This window comes from Salvelinus sp. IW2-2015, unplaced genomic scaffold, assembly GCF_002910315.2.
Source record: "Salvelinus sp. IW2-2015 unplaced genomic scaffold, ASM291031v2 Un_scaffold1440, whole genome shotgun sequence".
Classification (NCBI taxonomy): Eukaryota; Metazoa; Chordata; class Actinopteri; order Salmoniformes; family Salmonidae; genus Salvelinus; species Salvelinus sp. IW2-2015.
The window spans coordinates 1-22,544 of NW_019942910.1; the positions used below are offsets into that span (position 1 = coordinate 1).

Sequence of the window (22,544 nt, forward strand, 5' to 3'; positions counted from 1 at the left end):
ATAGCACACAAATGCTATAAGACGACGAGTCAAGACCACTGGCAAGAGGAGGAAGTCTCGTGACTGCATTCACAGGTGAAACTGACTGTCCCCGTGTTAAATCCCTTCAATCAGTGTAAGAGGAAGGAAGACTATTCGATCTATGAGGCGAGAACGCCTTGAAGAAAGAGTCGGAGACACCTGGAATTGTGTCTAGTTACTAAGATAGGCGTCCCTATACAGAAGGGTTAACTATGCGCCCCAAGCAATAAGACGGCAAGGACAACAAATGAGTTTATCAAGTGCATGGGCAGGCAGTACCCAACCGGTTTTTGGTGTCCAAGAACTGCAACGCTGTGGGTTTTTTCAGCTACCATACGTGTACTCCCACACACATAAGTCGTATCAAGAACCGCAGGTACCATCCAGGTCACACCCAAGTGTAGTAGACATCCGACGCCAATGCTTGAAATCACAACTGTTGAAAGAATGAAGTCTCGATATCCCACCACCGGAGCCAAGATTCATGCACCCAAGGTGAGCAGCACGCTTCGAGCATGACCCCCTGTATAGACCTCATTACTAACGCTGTACAACCGCCACACATTGATCACCAAGGTAAGCCTCATGTCCCGAGCGAACTGAAGGAGGTCTATCGCAGGGCAAAAGGTGTGGGGTAAACTATCTACAATAGACACGCAAAGTACTAAAATGCTTTCTAATGCTGTACGCTTTGTACACCTCAAGCTTGTATCCCTCAACAACTTAATTCATTTCTGATATGCTGGCGGGCCTAAAACCATCTAAATGGTGAATAACCGGTCCCGAGATAACGGCACTTCGCGTACCCATTATTGTGAGTTGGAGGCGAATAAGCCATACGAGAGAAACCCTCGTGAGTCGAATAGAGAGAGAACCAGAACGATGGTAATCTCTAAGAAAGTAAGGGCAACTATAACCGATGTTCTAGCACCTCACTCCTATGCTACGTTAACGACTCAACCAAACTGACAACCAACCAAGAGTGCATCCAGGCGAAATGTAAACACACATGGTATCCCTATCACACCCTGCCTATTACCACCATGCATGACTCATAGAGAGAGCTCAACACACGAGACGTGCCATCATTCTGATGCTATTTTCTCCTAGCACTGACCTCAGTCTGACTTCTTTTCTCTCAAGCTCTGTCCTTCTCACCTCTCACCTCCGACCTTTCCTTTCTCTCTGTACCTCCTCCACGACATTGGACTCTCACGTACCGGTATCCCTCTAATCTCTATTCCGTCGGCAAACACTGACAGAACGACCAGAATCTGGTCTGCCATTATATCGATGATATGTGAGTTTAGACCTACATGCATTAACCTGAACCGCCTGTACCCCCACAATTGGACCCAGTACTGGTACCTCCCATGTGATAGAGCCTCATTACTAACCTGTACCCACACATTAACCCCAGTACCGGTACTCCTCCCCTGTACTGAGAGCCTCATTATAAGTAACCACACCCATTGACCAGTACCGGGTACCCCTGTATAGAAAAGGGCCCTCATTACTAACTGTACCCCCCACAGCATTAACCCAGTACCTGGTTACCGGTCCGTTTTGTCCCAATTTTATCACAAGTCAACCTTATACTCAGACAATGAGACACTCATTACTCAAGGCTGGTAGACAGAAGCACTATGATCTCCGCAACTTTCGAGAGTATCGCTGACTTTTTTTTTTAGGAGAGAGAGGTCAAAGCCACGAACAGGGAGAGAGAGAGGCAGGACAGGTAGGCGAAGCGAGGCCAGGAAAGGAAACCGAGGCAGCAGGGAGGCTTGGCAGGCAGGGCACTAGGGCAAGCAGATAATGGAAGGCACGCAGGGAGCTAAGGCCAGGCAGGGAGGCTGAGGCAGGCAAGCACGACACCTGTATTAGGAGACACGTCCAAATGTGAGAGCCAGGTACCCTGTGATAAGAGAGCCTCAGGCAGGCCAACAGTGTGAGCCCAAGTATCTAGTAGTCCCAGGCAGAAGAAATTTAGGAGCCAGAGACAAGGGAGCTAGGCAGACCGGGAGCTAGGCAGGCACCGAGCTAGATAGGTAGCCTAACCATAGGAAGCTCTGTACCGGGGATACCTAAGGCAGACCGGGAGCTAGGCAGGCAGCTAAATAGGAAGGCAGGCAGGGAGGCTAGGCAGGCAGAGGGCGCTAGGCAGGCAGAGAAGTTAGAACCGGGCCTCAGAACAGGGAGCTACGGCAGGCAGGCGAGCTAGGCAAGGGCAGAAAGAATTTGAGCAAAAGCCATAACAGGGAGCCCTGTAGAGGCACGTCAGCGGGCCTAACGCAGCATGAGCTAGGCTCGTAGAGCAAGACCGAATATAGGAAGCGCAGGAGGCATGGGAGCTACCCGGTGGTCACAGGTCAGGAGAGCCCTTTCGGGGAGCTAACAGCCCTAAGGGAGCCGCAAAGCGACTGACGCCGATAATTAAAGGGTAGCCAAAGAGGGGGCGAGAGAGAGAAGGTCGTATGCATGGCAGCGGACTAGGAGACAGGGGAGTAGGCCAGACAGGGATGCTAGGGCAGTTCAGTGGAGCTAGGCAGGTCAGGGGAGCTAGGGCAGATGGAGTTAGGCAGGCAGCATAAATTAGGAGAAGGAAGGCAGGGGAAGCTAGGCAGGCAGGGAGCTAGGCAGACCAGGGGCAGGCAGGACAGGAGGCTAGCATCAGGGGAGCTAGGCAGTCAGCCGGTAGTACTAGAGCGTCAGCAGCATTGACGCAGTACCAAGGGGAGTAGGAGGTACGCCACGTAGAGATATAGAGTAGCCTCCACAGTTGACCAATAGCCGGCTAAGCGCCAGGGAGCTTAGGGCGGCAGGGAGTTAAGGCAGGGACAGGGAGCTGAGGCAGACAGGGGTTAGGCAGGCAGAGAATTCTTCAGGAAAGGCAGGCAGGGAGCTAGGCAGACAGGGAGCTTAGGCAGTCATGGAGCATAGGCAGTCAGGGAGCAGCGCAGTCAGGAGAGTTAGGCAGGCAGAGTAAATTAGGAAGGCAGGCATAGTGATGAGCTATTGAGTGCACAGGTCAGGCGCAGTTTGACGCTGACGCTTAAGATCCGGGGAGCTATGGTCAGACAGGGAGTTCCTAGGCAGTATAGCAGGAGAGCACTTACGGATTACTAAAAGCGCTAGTAACGCAGGAGTTTTCGTAGCGCAGACAGGCATGCAGGAGCCTCGAGTACCGCGTCAGGAGCTAGGCACTCATGTATATGTAGACTAGCGCTCGACAGCTCCACACATGACGCCCGAGTATAGCGTAGGTCAGCGCAGCAATTAATTGGAAGGGCAGGCAGGGAGCTAGGCAGGCAGGGAGCTAGGCACCGCATGTCACTAGGTAGGCAGCTCTGCGCCAACACTAGGGACTAGGCTGTAGGCCGTGGAGCGTAGTCAGGCAGCGGTGTAGGCAAGCAGGGGAGTTAGGCAGGAGGCAGTATATAAGGCCAAGCCGCACGATCGAGACTGCTGAGCGTAGGCAGGCAGGAGGTAGCGCAGACAGGGCCTGTAGCAATACTGCATCCACACATTGTACCAGTGGAGTTAGGCAGTGGAGTAAGAGTTAGGCCAGCGGCAGCAATAATTAGGGCAAAGCCAGGCAGGAGGCTAGGCCGACAGAGGAGCTAGGCAAGTCAGGGAGTTTAGGCAGTCAGGGAGTTAGGCAGGAGGGAGCTAGGTCAGGCAGGGATGTTAGGCAAGTCAGGGAGCTAGGCAGCGCAGGGAGCTAGTCTAGCAGCGTGTTTAGGGCTAAGCAGGGAGCTAGGCAGACAGGGAGTTTGGCCAGTCACGGAGTTAGCAGGCCAAGGCAGGTTAGGCGCGGCCCAGTTCGCACTGGTAAACCTCATGGTGGCGGTAACAGGACATTCAAGCCGACAGAACCAACCAGAGGCGGCCATTAAGCTAACAAAAAAGCCCTTAAATTGATTTTACTGTGGGAAGGAGGAGGAGGGACGGAGGAGAGTAGGAAGGAGGAGGGGGAGAGATGGTGGAGCAGGTATTTGTTGTCCGAATGGTTTCAGGAGACTAGCCATTACTGTGTGTAGTTTAAAGACATGACCTCTTGCCTCTTCAATGTAGATGAAGTGCATGCTTTTGGTATTTGACTAACGTACACTCGCTCCCTCCCACCCCTGTATATAGGCCACATTTCGACTCCTCCTCTCTCAGCTCATCCTCGCTACGTTCCTCTCTCCCGCCCCCTCGACCCCCCTGTATCCGAGCCTCACATGTGACGTCTGACTACCGGTACTCCCCTGTATAACCTCCACATCTGACTGGGCTGTACGCCGGTACCCCCCCGCCAGCCCCCCTGTATATAGGCCTCCAGCATTGACTCTGTAACGCGGTACCCGCCTGTTATATAGCCTGCCACATTGAGCTGCTGTACCGTACCCAATCCCCCCGACTCAGCGCCCACCCACCCCCCCCCCCCCTGTAATACTAGGCCTCCGCACATTGAGATCTGTTAACACGATATCCCCCTGTATATAGCCTCGCACATTGAACCCAGTACCCCGGGTACCCCCGGCCACCCCTGCCCCCCTGTATATAGTCTCCACATTGACCAGTACCGTCCATGTATATAGCCTCCACATTGACTTCTGTACCGTAACACCCTGTGATATAGCCTCGCAGCATTGACTTCCGTACCGTACCCCCCCTGTATATAGGCCCCGACATTGACGCCATACCCGGTCCCCGCCACACTCTCACCCCCTGTAATAGCTCCAGAATTGACCCAGTAACCACGCGGTACCCCTCACTCCCTGTATATAGCCTGTCCCACATTGACCCAGTATCTGGTACCCCGCCCTCCCCTCCCTCCCACCGCCCCCTGTATATCACGCCTTCCACATTGACGCCAGTACGCCCGTACATAACGCTCCACATTGGAACCTTGCTGTACCGGTACCCCCCTGTACTATAGCCTTCCACATTGACCCATACCCGGTAACCTCTCACCCCCCGCCCCCGCCCCCCCCCCCTGTATATAGCGCTCCACATTGACTCATTCTGTAACCGTAATCGCTCGCCCGGGTGACACGGGGCTCCCTCCGCGAGTGTCATATAGCGTTCTCGGCACATTGACTCTGTAGCGCGGTACCGCCCTGTAATATAGCCCCACATTTGACGCCGTACCGGTACCGTTGCCCTGTAATCATAGCCTCGTACTGTTATTTAATGTGTTAACTTTTTATTTTATACTTTAGTTTTTATTAAGTCAATATCGTTCTTAAACTCATATTTCTTGAACTGCATTGTTTGGTTAAGGGCTTGTAAGGTCAGCAATTTCACGGTCAGGTTCATTTTCACCTGTTTGTGTTCGGCTCTACCTGTTCTTTAGAATAGACAGCTTTCTATCTCAAGGCCATAGATAAATAGCCATGCACACCAACCAGGTTACTCAACCCTTGCACTTTTAGATGGCTGCTGCCCCATACGACATAGATGTGCATTGTGCACTTTATTAAAAGTGTTTACATTCTGTATAGCTCATCTCATATGTATCTGTATCACGTATTTTTAGTCAAGTGCCACTCCTACATTTCTCATCTAATATTTTATATATTTCGTAATTCCATCTATTTTACTTTTAGATTTGTGTGTATTGGTTGTGAATTGTTTAGATACTAGCTGTACTGGTTGGAGGCTAGGAAACATCCAGCATTTCAAGCTACAATCCCGCAATAACTCTGCTAAAGAATTATGTGTATGTGACAAATAAAAATTATATTTGATTTAAACGCCTAACCGCTAACGCCTACCCCCTAAACCCTATCCCTAACGCCTAGCTCGCTAACCTGACCCTAAACCTCACCTAGCTCCTTAGACCCTGACCCTACCAAACTAACCTAAACCTAACCCTAGCTCCTAACCTGACCCTAAAACTAACTAGCTGCCTAAAGCGCCTGACCCTAAACAACCCTAGCTCCTAAGCCTGACCCTAAAAGTAACTCCTAAACCTTAACCCTCAAAACCCTAAACCTAACGCACTAGCTTCCTAACCCCAAGCCTAACCCTGAGCTCCTAACGCCAACCGCGCTAATCTATCCTAGCTCCTAACCATAACACTAAATATCTAGACCTTAACACTTAGAAATAGGCATTGACCCTGTTTGGACTAACAAAATGTACTCAGTTGGTCAAATTTTTTGTTTGTTCATCTATTCTTGTGGGTAGCTTGTGTTCCACACAAGTACAGCGTTAAAAACGTCCACCCAACACAGCACACAGTTTAGGTGAGTGGTAGTGGCAGTATAATAGGTATGTTCCGGACTCTCTATCCGGAACATATTGGATTACGTTGAGTCGTGAATCCGTGCCGGCGACTCACCTGCTAGATTCAATACGTCTGCTTCAAAGCGTTCAGGCTTCACAGGGAATACACACTCTTATTAATTTATAAGAAACTTCTAGAAGTATGCTTCTGAGGGAAAAACTTCGCAACTCTGTATGTTGGAGGAGAGAAGAATTATTAATCAAAACACCTAAGAGTAGAGAGAAGAAAGAGGCTAGAGAGGGAAGGAGGAGAGATGAGGGTTGAGAGGGAGTGGAGGGATGTTGGGGGCAAGGAGGAGAAGAGACGAGAGGGAGGGGAGAGATGGGAGGGGGAGGAAGGGAGTGGAGGGAGGTTGGGCAACGGCGAAGAGAGAAGAAGAGGGAGGGGAGAGATGGAGGGGGGAGAAGGGAGTGGAGGGATGTTGGGGGCATAGGAGACGCGAGGGAGAGAGAGAGAGAATCGAGTGAGAAGAGCTGAGATGAGATGATGACCAGGAGGACGACGAGAGGAGAGAGAGAGAGGAGAGAGGAGAGAGAAGAGGGGAGGAGGAGAGGAGAGAGAAGAGGAATGAGAAAAGAGAGACAGGGAGACGAGAGAGAGACAGGGAGCAGAGAGAGAGGAGAGAGGAGAGAGAGAGGGGGGTGGTGCAGGGTAAGAGAGAGGAGAGAGGGGAGGGATTGGGGGGCTAGAAGAGAAGAGATGGGGGGGAGGAGAAGAGAGATGGGGGGGGGGCAGGAAGAGAGTATTGGGAGGGGGTGAGGGTGGAGAGAGAGATTGGGTCGGGGGGGGAGAATAGGAGCGTATGAAAGAGAGGTCATGAGGCTCATGGGCTCCTGAAGTTCTTCAAAATAAAAAATTTTGAATTAAAGGTTGGATAAATTCATATCACTTGATTTTCGTCACAAGGATTTAATACAGGATACTAACCTCCACATCAACAACCTTGCAAATCCACATGCAAAATTCCGAGACGCTAAAATGCCTTGATTTTGGACAAAATCTAACTGAATGGATTATTACTTTAACAAGAAGACAATCACAGAAAAAAAACTTAGAACAACCAAAGACGTGCCAGAAATATAACGACAAGCGGAACTGACCATTCGCAACCTCCTAACACTGAGTGAGTTCTCAGTCTGAACCTGGGACCACGCCCAACACAACACTGAGTGAAGTTCAGTCTGAACCTGGAGCGGCAAGTCCAACCACAAAAAACACTGGAGTGTGAGTTTGCATCTGCAGACGCGTGGAAATACCAATCCTAACACAAAACACTGGAGTGAGAGTTCAGTCGCTGAACGGGCTGGACCATCCAAAGACACAACACTGTTGTGAGTCAGTCTGTAACCTGCGACATCGCAACACAAAGCACTTGAGTGAGTTCAGTTCTGAACCTGGAAATAGCGCCATCCAACACAACACTGAGTGAGTTCAGTCTGAACCTGGACCATCCAACACAACACTGAGTGGTTCAGTCTGAACCTGGAATACCATCCAATCACAACCGACTGAGTGAGTTCAGTCTGAACCTGGAAACGCATGCCAACACAGTACACTGAGTGAGTTCATCTGAACTGGAACTATCCAACACATACCACTGATGAGTTAGTCGTGAACCTGGAATACCATCTCAACCAACACTGAGTGAGTTCAGTCGTGAAACCTGGAAATACCATCCAACACAACACTGAGTGAGTTTCAGTCTGATCCTGGAAATACCATCCAACACAAACACTGAGTGAGTTCAGTCCTTGAACCTGGAAATACGCGATCCAAGCACAACACTGATGAGTTCAGTCCTGAACCTGGAAATACCATTCCAACCCACACTGAGTGAGTTCAGTCTGACCTGGAAATACATCCAACACAACACTGAGTGACGTTCAGTCTGAACCTGGACCAATCCAACACAACACTGAGTGAGTTCAGTCTGAACCTGGAAATACAGTCCAACACAACACTCGAGTGAGTTCAGTCTGAACCTGGAAATACCATCCAAACAACACTGAGTGAGTTCAGTTGACTGGAATATCATCCAACACAACACTGAGTGAGTTCAGTCTGACTGGTAAATACCATGCCAACCCAACACTTGAGTGAGTTAGTCTGAAGCTGGAAATACCAATCCAAACAAAACAACTGAGTGAGTTCAGTCTGAGAGCGGAGGAGATACCGATCCAATCACAAACACTGCGGTGAGTTCAGTCTGAACCTGGAAATACCATCCAACACAACACTGAGTGAGTTCAAGTCTGAACCTGGAAATACATCCAGACACAACACGTGAGTGAGTAATGTTCAGTCTGAACTGGAAATTAACGCATGCCAACACAACAACTGGCGTGAGTTCAGTCTGACCATGGAAAATGACCGATCCAACACATACACTGAGTGGTTGCAGTCTGAACGTCTGCGAAATACCATCCAACAGACGAACACTGAGTGAGTTCAGTCTGATCCTGGAAATAACATCCAACACAACACTGGAGTGAGTAATGTTCAGTCTGAACCTGTAAGATCCATCCAATCCACAGCCCACTGAGTGAGTTCAGTCTCGAAACTGAAATACATCCAAGCACAAAACACTGAGTGAGTAATGTTCAGATCTGAACCGTGGAAATACGCATCTCAACACAACACTGGAGTGAGGTTCAGTCTGAACCTGGGAAATACATCCAAAACAACACTGGAGTGAGTTCAGTCTGAACCTTGGAAATACCATCCAACCCACGAGATAACATGAGTGAAGTTCAGTCTGAGACTGGAAATACCATCCAAACAACACGAGCTGAGTAAATGTTCAGTCTGAACGCTGTAAATAAATACCTATCCAATCACAACACTGAGTGAGTTCAGTCTGACCTGGAAAACCATCCAACACAAACACTGAGTGAGTTCAGTCTGAACCTGGAAATACCATCCAACACAACACTGAGTGAGTTCAGTCTGAACCTGGAAATACCATCCAAGCACAACACTGAGTGAGTAATGTTCAGTCTGACCTGGAATACCATCCAACACAAACACTGAGTGAGTTCAGTCTGAACCTGGAAAATACATGCCAACACAACACTGAGGATGTTCAAGTTGAACCTGGAAATAGCCATCCAAGCAACGAACACGTGGAGTGAGTTCAGTCTGAACCTGGAAATACCGATCAAGCACAAACACTGAGTGAGTAATGTCAGATCTAACGTAAATAGCCATCCAACACAAACACTGAGTGAGTCAGTCTGCAAACCTGGAAATACCATCCAACACAACACTGAGTGAGTTCAGTCTGGAACCTGGAATATACGATCCAACAAACACTGAGTGAGTTCAAGTCTGAACCTGTAAATACCGATCACAACAACACTGAGCTGAGTAATGTTCGCTCTGAACCTGTATAATAACCGTCCAACACTGAGTGAGTAATGTTCAAGTCTGGAACCTGGAAAATCCATCCAACACAACACTGAGTGAGTAATGTCAGCTGGACTGGAAATAGGCCTTCCAACAGCAACACCTGAGTGAGTAATGTTCAGGTCTGAACCTGGAATACCTCAACAACACAACACCTGAGTGAGTAATGTTCAGTACTGAACCTGTAATACTCATGCCAACACAACCACTGAGTGAGTAATATTCAGTCTGAACCTGGACATCCGAACACAAAAACACCTACATTTCCTTCTGAAAGTATTCAGAGCCTCCTTGTTCTATAAATTGATTAATATTATTTTTTCTGCCCTAATCATCAATCTACAACACATCACCGCCAATAATGAAAAGCATAAAACAGTTTTTTAGAATTTTTTAAATAATTTATAAAAAACAGCAAAAATTTGAAACTGACATTTCATAAGTATTCAGACCACCGTATTGTGAATCCCCTTTGCAGCGATTACGAGCCTTGAGTCTTCTGGGTATGGTGAGCTACAAGCTTGGGCAATACCTGACTTGAGGAGTTTTCTCCCATTATTCTCTGCAGTGCTGTTCAAGTTGTCAGGCGTTGGTATGGGAGGCTTTGCTGCACAAGCTTTATTTTGCAGATCTCGTCCAGAGATTGGGACACTCAAAGACACTCAGCAAGACTGTGTCCGAAACCAATCCTGCATGTTTGGCTGTGTGTTTAGGGTCGTTGTCCTAATTGGAAGGGTGAAACCTTGCGCCCGCAGTACTGAGGTCTTGACCGCTCCTGGAGCAGGTTTTCATAAAGGATCTCTCTGTAACCTTTGCTGCGTCATCTTTGCCTGAGATCCTGAATTAGTCTCTCAGTGCCCCTGCTGCTGAAAAACATCCCACGAGCATGATGTTGCGCAGCACCAGGCCTTCACCGTAGGGGATGGTGCCAGTTTCTCCAACCTGTGCACAGCTTGGCATTCAGGCCAAAGAGTTCAAATCCTTGGTTTATCAGACGAGAATAATCTTGTTTCTCATGGTCTGAGAGACTTTAGGTGCCTTTTTGCATAACCACCAAGCAGGCTGCCATGTGCCTTTTACCGAAGGAGTGGCTTCCTTTGGCCACTGTAACACTGACAGCTAAGAGCTCCCCATATAAAAGGAACTGAGTTCGAATGGTGGAGTGTTTCGGTCCAGAATGGGTGTGTCATTACTGGAAAATTGCTCTCTCTCTCTGCTATCGTCCAACATGCAGTTCAGTGAACTACTAGAGCTCTGTCAGAGTGATCCACTCGTGAATCTTTGGTTGCGACCTCCGCTGACCTAGAGGGCCCTTCTCACACCCTCGAATTTGGCTCAAGTTATGGCCAGCCGGAAATTCCACCTGTTCTTCGCGTAAGGATATCGCAATATCTATCTCATTTCAAAGGAGGCGGCACTGTTATTGATTGGGGACCTTCATCTCCACGAAGATCGGTTTGGTACCTCCCTATGTATTAACTCGACCACCACCAACTGGTCTCGGAGCTCTCACGATACAATGCCTTCAACTTTCTACACTGCGCTTCGCGTCTCTCCTCTCGCCTCTGAACCATGCTACTGGTCATCGTAGCTAGGGCCGCTCTACATTATAGCCACAGGTGTGTGCTTTTCCACAAATCAATTGTCTTCTCAGTTCGTCCTATGGATATTTAGCGGAACAGGTGACTCCAAATGCAAGCATTGTAGAAGACATTCGCAGATCAATGGAAACAGGATCCATGACCATTTCTGCTCTACATAGGCAAATGGTACGTGAATACCATCTTCTCTACCAGATATAGTTATTTTATAAAAAAAAAAAGTGTGTTTTGCTTTGTCGTTATTGCAGGTATTTTGTGTATAGTTGCTGAGTTCTTTGTTTGTTGGTTATCAATTTTCGAAATAAAGCTGTACGTAACAAAATTTGGAAAACTGAAAGGGGTCTGAATATAACTTTCTTAGAAGGCAAATGTCACGCGAACTGCGCAGGTATCCCTGCACATTGGAAATATGGTATTAGAACTGACCCATATATCCGTATATACGAGTAGTATGCTATACTAGTTCCTGTACATCTCTGTGTGTATATTATGCTATAGCTAGTACCCTGTACATCTCTTGTGTGATAGTATGCTAACTAGTCCTGTACATCTCTGTGTGTATATGTATGCTATACTAGTCCCTTACATATCGTCTGTGTGTATAGTATTGCTATAGCTAGTCCCTGTACGATATCCCTGTGTGTATAGTATGGCTATACTGAGTCGCCCTGTAACATACCTCTGTGTGTATAGTATGCTATAGCTTAGTTCCCTTGTACATTCTCTGTGTGTATAGTAGCGATACTAGTCCTGTACATACTGCTGTGTGTATAGTATGCTATACTAGTCCTGTACATATCTCTGTGTGTATAGTATGCTATACTGAGTCCCTGTACATACTCTGTGGTGTATAGTATGCTAAAATTACTATCCTGTCATATCTCTGTGTGTATGCGTATGCTATATCTAGTCCCCTGTACATACCTCTGTGTGTATAGTAGCATAGTCATTCTGTACACTCTGTGTGAGTATAGTATTCTATACTAGTCCCTGTCATATCTCTGTGTGTTAGTATGGCTATACTAGTCCCTGTAGCAATATCTCGTGTGTATAGGTATGGGCTATAGCTAGTCCCTGTAACATAATTCTCTGTGGTGTATAGTATGCTATTACTAAAAGTTTTCCTTGGGGGGTTTACATCTTGTGTGTATAGTAATGGCTATACAGTCCGCTGTAGCATATCTCTGTGTGTATAGTTGCTATTCTAGGTCCTGTATCATCTCTGTGTGTATAGTATGGTGCTATGCTAGTCCCTGTACATCTCTGTGTGTACTAGTATCGCTATACTATGTCCCTGTACATACCCTCTGTGTGTTAGTATGCTATACTAGTTCCTGTACATATCTGTGTGTATAGTGATGCTATTCTAGGTCCCTGTACATCTCTGTGTGTATAGTATGCTATACTAGTCCCTGTACATATCTCTGTGTGTATAGTATGCTATACTAGTCCCTGTACATCTCTGTGTGTATAGTATGCTATTCTAGTCCCTGTACATCTCTGTGTATTGTATTTTTCTTATTTTCTCGAGTACTTGTTATTTATTATTTCTCCTGTATTTTTGTTGTACCTCATCAAATTATTTGTACTATATTGTTATTTATTACTGCATTGTTAGGTTTAGAGCTGGTAAGAAAGGCATTTCACTGTATTTGGTCATGTGACATTGAAACAAAAAACTTAAATCAGAAGAATTAGCCAACCACTCAAACCCTGCTCCACCAGCTCTATCAGAAGAATTAGCCAACCACTCAAACCCTGCTCCACCACCTCTATCAGAATAATTAGCCAACCACTCAAACCCTGCTCCACCACCTCTATCAGAAGAATTAGTGACACTTCAAGCTGCTGTAAAGATCAATCACCAGAGATTAGGCTAGAAGCATGGCATATCAGCTTACTTTACATAAGAAGTATTTGTGTGTGTGTGTCCCTGTGCGTGTGCGTGTGCGTGTGCGTGTGCGTGTGCGTGTGCGTGTGTGTGCGTGTGCGTGTGCGTGTGCGTGTGCGTGTGTGTGTGTGTGTGTGTGTGTGTGGAGGTCAACTTCTGTCCCACCTGGGAGATGATGGTTCGGAGAGCAGCAGAGGATTCTGGGTGAATATAGAGTGACGGTACAGAGGGAATGACTGTCAGATGCAACTGGAACTACTGAGAGTGTGTGTGTGTGTGTGCTGATGGTTTTGTGGAGAGGGCAGGGTGTTCTAGTAAAAGAGAAACTCTCAGATTCACCAGACAGTTAGTATTCCCTCTCATGTAAAGAGAAACTCTCAGATTCACTTGTTCTCAGAGGTGTGCAGTTTTAGCTTTATTTAGCTAAATAAAGTAATATAAAAGCTAGGTTATAGCCAAAGTATAAACAACTGTTTCACATCTCCTAGTTACTTTTGATAGCTAGCTCAATACATTTGGTTATCTGCCATTCCGTGCATCACATGATAGGCTGCACTAGCTAGCTAGCACACCTAGCTTGTGTCCACAACTAGCTAGCTTATAACTTTACCCACCATCTCTCACATTACCCAAAACCAGCAGTACATTGGAGGCTCTCCTGGAGCAATTCTTGAGTGGAAAGTAAATGGCAACACTGCAATGGTAATTCGTGGTAAAAGGCCCGATCAAAAATACTACCAAAGACTTACGTATATAACTAACCCAAGGTGCTGCAGTTTCTCCAAAATAATCAGTTTTTGCTGTAATTTGTCACTTGAGTGGCCTCCACTGTCATAATGTGAAACTGAAGACTCTACTGTGTTGTGAGTGTCTTCCAAGCTTGCAGCCAGAATATTGCCAAGGAGAAAGAAAGTCATTGATGTCACTTATGGCCGAATGCTTAATTCGTAGGTTGATAACAGAAATTGCCAGTGAAATATTTGAGTGAACAGATTTAATTTCAGGGTATAAAAGGGGAAGAGACATTAAGGGCCATCCAAAAGAAAATGATCATCCTGCCCACCGCAGATATCAGACTAAAAGCATTAGATGTAAAACCTGCGTAAACAAGTCAAGTCTCTGCGATCTGCTGTCTTATAGCAGGTATTTTACACTTTAAAAAGCAAATCACACCTCACCCCACACCACCCAACACCACCCCACACCACCCCAGCCCCACCACCACCTGCACCCCACCCACCCAAACACCACCCCACACACCAGCCATACTCCCCGCCCCACCCACACCCACTCCCCAACCTCACCCCACCCCACCTCACCCCACCACACACCACACCACGCCCAACCCACACCACCTCACGCACCCACACCACACTCAACCCCACCCCACCCCACACCACATTCCTCACTCCCCACCACCTCACCTCCCACCAACCTTTACCCAACCACCACCCCACACCACCTCCACACCACCCCACACCACCCCACCCCACGAACCACCCCACCCCACCCACCCCACCCCACACCCACATTCCTCACCCCACCACCACACTCACCCACACCACCCCACACCCACACCACATTCCTCACCCCACACCACCTCACCCCACCCCAGCCCCACACCACATCCTCACCCCACACCACCTCACGCCCACACCACCTCACCACCCACCCACCCCACCACCACCTCACCTCACACCACCCCACCACCACCCAACACCACCCCACACCACCTCACACCACCCCACACCACCCCACCCCACCCCCCAACCACCCCACACCCACCTCACCTCACCCCACATTCCTCACCCACACCACCCCACCCCACCCCACACCACACTTCCTCACCCCACACACCTTCACCCCACACCACCATTCCTCACCCCACCCCAGCCCACACCACATTCCTCACCCCACACCCACCTCACCCCACACCCACCTCACCCCACCCCAGCCCACACCACATTCCTCACCCCACACCACCTCACCCCCACCCCAGCCCACACCACATTCCTCACCCCACACCACCTCACCCACCCCAGCCCACACCACATTCCTCACCCCCACACCACCTCACCCACCCCACCCCACCCCACATTCCTCACCCACACCACCTCACCTCACACCACCTTACCAACACCACCCCACCCCACACCACATTCCTCACCCCACACCCACACCACCTCACCCCACCCCCACCAACCTCGCCCCACCCCAGCCCACACCACATTCCTCACCCCCACACCACCTCACCCCACCCCAGCGCCACACCACATTCCTCCACCCACACCACCTCACCCCACCCCAGCCCACACCACATTCCTCACCCCACACCACCTCACCCCACCCCACCCCACCCCACATTCCTCACCCCACACCACCTCACCTCACACCACCTTACACCACACCACACACACCCACACCCACCCCCACCCACACACCACATTCCTGCACCCCACCCCACACCACCTCACCCCACACCACATTCCTCACCCCACCCCCAGCCCACACCACATTCCTCACCCCACACCACCCCACACCACCCTCACACCACCCCACAACCACCTCACCCCACCCCACCCCCACCCCACACCACCTCACACCCACCCCACACACATTTAAATATGAAATGATGTCGTCTTCAAACTTTGCTTTCGTCAAATAATCCTTAATTTACAAGCAATTACGGCCTTGCAGACCTTTGGCCATTCTAGTTGTTCAATTTGTTGAGGTATCTGAAAGAGATTTCACCCCGGTGCTTTCTGAAGCACCTTCCCACAAGTTGGATTGGCTTCATGGGCGCTTCTTACATACCATACAGTCAAGCTGCTCCCACAACAGCTCAATAGGGTTAGAAGATTCCAGTGACTGAACTGGCCACTCCATTATAGACAGAATACCAGCTGACTGCTTCTTCCCTAAATAACTCTTGCATTAGTTTGGAGCTGTGTTTTGGTCATTGTCCTGTTGTAGGAGGAAATTGGCTCCAATTAAGCACCGTTTCACAGGGTATGGAATGGCGTTGCAAAATGGAGTGATAGTCTTCCTTCTTCAAGATCCCTTTTTACCCTGTACAAATCTTCCCACTTTACCAGCACCAAGCATCACATTTCCTCCAAACATGCTTGGAGACGGCATCAAAGCACTCCTCCAGCATCTTTTCATTTTTCTGCGTCTAACACATGTTCTTTGTGATCCGAACACCTCAAACTTAGATTTGTCTGTCAATAAAACTTTTTTCCAATCTTCCTCTGTCCAGTGTCTGTGTTGTTTTGCCCCATTCTTAGCCGTTTCATTTTATTGCCGTCTTAGATATGGCTTTTTCTTTGCTACTCTGCTTAGAAGGCCAGCGTCCCGGAGTCGACTCTTTCACTGTTGACGTTGAGACTGGTTGTTTTGCGGGTACAATTTAATGAAGCTGCCAGTGTGAGACTTGTCAGGCGTCTGTGTTCTCAAAACTAGGACACTCTAATGTACTGTGTCCTTCTGCTCAGTTGTGCACCGGGGCCTCCCACTCCTCTTTCAATTCTGGTTAGAAGCCAGTTTGCGCTGTTCTGTGAAGGGAGTAGTAACACAGTTGTTGTATGAGATCTTCAGCTTTGTTGGCAATTTCTCGCATGGAATATTCCTTCATTTCTCAGAACACGAATAGACTGATGAGTTTCAGAAGAAAGGTCTTTGTTTCTGGTCATTTTGAGCTGTAATCAAAACCCACAAATGCTGATGCTCCAGGTACTCAACTAGTATCCCCCTCACTCCTAAACCAGGTTTAGTACCTCAGGTCATAAATACAGGTAAAACTACCATGCAGTATTCAGAAGAGAGAGAGAGATGAGAGAGAGAGAGAGAGGAGAGGAGGGAGAGACGAGGGAGAACCAAAGACGAGAGAGAGACGAGAAGAGAAAGAGAAGACGGAAGAGAGAGAGAGAGAACAAAGGATTTCACTTGGCTAAACTTTCTTTCTACTTTTGAGAATGTGGGAATAATCCTTGGACACTTAAGGGACAGTTATGTTGAGTGAGTTTCATTTGGTGATCTCATGAAGGACAGGAAACACACATAACTGTATCTCTGAAAGTGTACAAATCCCAGCCTACATCTAAATATTGTGAAACGTACGTGATTAAACATAAAACTATTTGTGAAAAGACGTAATGTCATGTTAACCTTCTAAATGAGAGTATGGGTATTTAGTTCATATAAAGATGAACTAGTCAGTGGCCCACGTGAGCATACACAATACGTRGGTGTCACGGAACCCCTCTTTTCTACTGAAATGTGTAAAACCCACTCCTGATGAAATTCACACCAAACAACGCCAACCCCGGTGTAAGCTAAGGTTGCAAATGGATGAATTTCTGAGACCAAAACATGCCGGGTGACACTGGTGTGTGAAGTGATTTAAACTACAATTCAACCACAGGATAAGACTATACCACATGGAGCATTGGCTACACAGCTGGAAATGGTTCAACTCTGAGACTATTGATCCCTACAGAATAAGAGCAAATCTTAGACGTATAATTACTAGTCTACAGCTGTAAGTTACGTAAACCTAGGACGAGAATACAGACAACCGCTGAAGCATCTATTATGTGAGAACATTTCTGAATGGTACTGCTACATCTATCTATATCTAACATCTACATCTATGTTACGTACGCCTTTTGGAGGAGGGAACACCCTGCTACATCTCCCCGTGGAGTGAAAAAGTATGTGATCGTAGGTGCGAGGAATGTTGTGGGTTTGTATGTGTATGTATTTCAGCAAAGGAGAGGCTACAAAATAATATTCACAAAACCTTTACTGACCGCCACAACAATCAACACATTACATAAAAATACGTTTTTTTCTGATGAAGGAACACTGGCTTTTATCTGGAGAAGGAGTTGGTAATGAAGTGTACCACATGGATATCCCCTGACGAGAGGGAGGGGTCAGAGCTCCAATCAGCGATGGGGCTGACCAATCAGCAGCTTCAGGAATCCAGGAAGTAATTTGCTGAAATACATACACATACAAACCCACAACAACACAGAAACTGGAGAACGTAACAGGTACTTTGAAGTAACCACGAAATACTTTGATCTTCGGGGAAAAGCAACCAGAGAGACTCTGTCGACTCTCTCCAGCAGACGGACAGGATTCCAACAGAGAAGACAACAATGACAAACGGGCGTAAATATGAATTGTAATTTCTTTTCGAATGAGCGGTCGTTCATGTAAAGAATTAGCAATTTCTATCAGTGTAGTAATCCTCTGAGTTTCCCATTCTTGAACTGCACACCCAATTTCTTTTGTCCACCAAGCCGTTGTATCGGCTTTGCCCACTAGTGAATTTTTCTTTGTATCATTGTTAGTAACCCAATGTATAATTAAGCAAATTTGTATATTGATGATTCATAATTTTCGCTAGGGTTCAGATAACCAAGAATTTTACGATGTTCAGATTAGACTGACAGAAGGTAAAGAATAATTAATGATTGACTGCTATTGATATAAAAGATCTTCAGGTCTTTAAGAGTGGATTCGGGAGATAACCTCTCTATATCAAATGTATTTGGCTAAGGTGTATGTAAACTCAGTTTTTCACAATTCTTGACATTTAATCCTAGTAAAAATTCCCTGTCTTACTTCAGTTAGAATCACCACTTTATTTTAAGAATGTGAATGTCAGAATAATAGTAGAATAATAGTAGAGAGAATTATTTATTTCAGCTTTTATTTCTTTCATCACATTCCCAGTGGGTCAGAAGTTTACATACACTCAATTAGTATTTGGTAGCATTGCCTTTAAATTGTTTAACTTGGGTCAAAGGTTTCGGGTAGCCTTCCACAAGCTTCCCACAGTAAGTTGGGTGAATTTTGGCCCATTCCTCCTGACAGAGCTGGTGTAACTGAGTCAGGTTTGTAGGCCTCCTTGCTCGCACACGCATTTAAGTTCTGCCCACAAATTTTCTATAGGATTGAGATCAGGGTTTTGTGATGGCCACTCCAATACCTTGACTTTGTTGTCCTTAAGCCATTTTGCCACAACTTTGGAAGTATGCTTTGGGTCATTGTCGATTTGGAAGACCCATTTGCGACAAAGCTTTAACTTCCTGACTGATGTCTTGAGATGTTGCTACAATATATCCACATAATTTTCGCTCCTCATGAAGCCATCTATTTTGTGAAGTGCACCAGTCCCTCCTGCAGCAAAGCACCCCCACATGATGCTGCCACCCCCGTGCTTCACGGTTGGGGTGGTGTTCTTCGGCTTGCAAGCGTCCCCCTTTTTCCTCCAAACATAACGATGGTCATTATGGCCAAACAGTTCTATTTTTGTTTCAAGAGGACATTTCTCCAAAAAGTATGATCTTTGTCCCCATGTGTAGTTGCAAACCGTAGTCTGGCTTTTTGTGGCGGTTTTGGAGCAGTGGCTTCTTCCTTGCTGAGCGGCCTTTCAGGTTATGTCGATATAGGACTCGTTTAACTGTGGATATTGATACTTTTGTACCTGTTTCCTCCAGCATCTTCACAAGGTCCTTTGCTGTTGTTCTGGGATTGATTTGCACTTTTCGCACCTAAGTACGTTCATCTCTAGGAGACAGAACGCGTCTCCTTCCTGAGCGGTATGACGACTGCGTGGTCCCATGGTGTTTATACTTCGTACTATTGTTTGTACACATGAACGTGGTACCTTCAGGCGTTTGGAAATTGCTCGCAAGGATGAACCAGACTTGTGGAGGTCTACAATTTATTTTCTGAGGTCTTGGTTGATTTCTTTTGATTTTCCCATGATGTCAAGCAAAGAGGCACTGAGTTTGAAGGTAGGCCTAGAAATACATCCAAGGTACACTTCCAATTGACTCAAATGATGTCAATTAGCCTATCAGAAGCTTCTAAAGCCATGACATAATTTTCTGGAATTTTCCCAGCTGTTTAAAGGTACAGTCAACTTAGTGTATGTAAACGTCTGACCCACTGGATTTAGTGATATAGTGAATTATAAGTGAAATAATCTGTCTGTAAACAATTGTTGGAAAAATTACTTGTCATGCACAAAGTAGATGTCCTAACCGACTTGACAAAACTATAGTTTGTTAACAAGAAATGTGTGGAGTGGTTGAAAAACGAGTTTTAATGACTCCAACCTAAGTGTATGTAAACTTCTGACTTCAACTGTATATCTGTTTGACGTGTTTGCAAATAGATCATTCAAGTGTTTAGGCATTTTCAACACACAGATGTTTCTTAAAAAGACTAGAAGAGAAGTCGTCAATTTCTCCTCAACCATGAAAGACTATCATGCATGTTGCTGATGTTAGTTCTGTGTGTGGATTCGGTCTTATGTTGCAAAATTTGAAATAGTTTTTTTTACATGGGATAAAAGTAGACTCAGAGCTACAAAAGGGTATGTCATACACTGCATGTTTTAGGAACAATGGGGATGTAATTCTGTTTTGAAAGTTCATACACTTGTAAACTCACTTTTGAGAAAAGGGCCTTTGAATGTTTTGGTAGAGCTCTCCTTTGTCTACACCCATTCAGTATTGTTCACACCCTCTTAAGCCGGCCCCACCCATCTCTTTAAGGATTCACATGAGGTCATGTGCTAAACAGTGAGTAGTGTAGTAAAGATTAATACTAAAAGTAGAAACCTACAATAAGGAGAACAATTCCAAGTTAACAGTATCCAGATGTACCTTCATAGAAAATGACTGAAGTAAAAATCACTCAGTGAAATACTAATTGTGTAAAAGCCTAAAAGTATTTGGTTTTAAAAATACTTAAGTATCAAAAGTAAATGGAATTGCTAAATGTACTTAAGTATCAAAAGTAAACATCATTTAAAATTCCTTAAACCAGGCGGCCAAATATATATATATATATWTTTTTTTTATTAACGGATAGCCAGGGGCACACTCCAATACTCAGACAAACTAAGCATTTGTGTTTAGTGAGTCTGTGTGGTATGTCACAAAATCATGTTACGACCACACATATCAATATTCCTTTTATATATCAATATTTTGCTAAGTCTTGCTAAGTGGATGGGTCTCTACAGAAGGTGTAAATGGTACAGCCAAATGGTTACTTGCATAGTAGGAATATCAACAATAGATAGTGTCAATATAAATAATATAATATACAGTATGTACAAGAACAATATCAATAACGATATCAGTGATAGATAGGTAGTTAGATGCATACAACCAGGGGTGAAGTGGCTGAGCAGCTTGATAATAGATAGTAGCAGCAACGTATGGCGTGTGTGTTAAGAGAGAGTCATGTGAATAGTATAGAAATGTATATGAATAGAGGCGCTGCAGATATTGCTGATGACTGGTCCGTCCAAACCACYCATGAACAAGGGAATCTATATTCAGAGAGCCTGTTTCTGTCCTGTCCTTGACTTTGGTGCAGGGCATGTGATGTCCATAGCCTCTTCGTCACAAAACTCCCTGATCTTCTCAAAAACATAAGTTTGCTAGCTGTGTCCAGTCCAGGTGGTGCTTGTACAGGCAGACCATCTATGGGAGGAAGGATGTCAGCGTTGCTCAGCAGCTGAAACCTGGTCCTGACTGAGTCCGAACGCTCCTTGGTGACAACAACACCAGGCTCCAGAGCATCGAAGCTGTAAAACAGGAAATAACAACAACAAATAAGACATTACAGCCTTGCACAACATCAATTCACCTCCCAAGTTTAGATAAGAAGAATAACCTCAGACAATGCAATAAAAATGATATTCACCTGAAGTGCTGGTATTGCTTGAACTGTGGCAGCGGCCTGAAGTATGGAGTCAGGTGTTTTTGCCAACCATAGCATTCCACCAGCACTGTACCATCTTCCAATCCAACCAGCTGTGGGATGTTGACCCCTGTCACAGTGCTGTCCTTCACAACACCAGCAATCTCTCACAAAGTGTTCAATCTGGTCTTTCTGTAGCGCTGCTTGATGAGGCTGAAGCACCAGTCTGGGGCAAACTTGGTGTGGCCTGTGATCAGGAAGTGAAAGTCCAGACTGTGGTGGAGCTTATGCATGGACCGCCAGGCACAATACCAGAGCATAAACTTGTTCTTGTTTTGGCCACTGCAGTTATCACAATTCAGATAAACACGTGTTTCCGTAGTTGGTGAAGAAATGGTGCATGTAGTTGACTGCGCTGCTGCCTTTGCTGGATGACATGCCTTCATCAATCAAGTAGTTGACTTGTTGTATTCCTTCACTGCAGACACCACACAAGCCACACTTGGGAGGAGTTAAAAAGTAGATGGGACCTGGCTGCATAGGGTCAGAAGGATAGTAGATGGGACCTGGCTACATAGGGTCAGAAGGATAGTAGATGGGACCTGGCTACATA

General features: G+C 46.5%; 1 protein-coding gene across 1 annotated transcript; it reads left to right on the forward strand.

The window, feature by feature from the left end:
* The first annotated feature begins 468 nt into the window (after window positions 1–468).
* Window positions 469–15,817, forward strand: LOC139024380 (uncharacterized). Its single transcript, XM_070439152.1, has 2 exons — window positions 469–516; window positions 14,339–15,817. The coding sequence occupies exons 1-2, from the start codon at window positions 469–471 to the stop codon at window positions 15,815–15,817; spliced, it is 1,527 nt and encodes a 508-aa protein (XP_070295253.1).
* The last annotated feature ends 6,727 nt before the right edge of the window (window positions 15,818–22,544 follow it).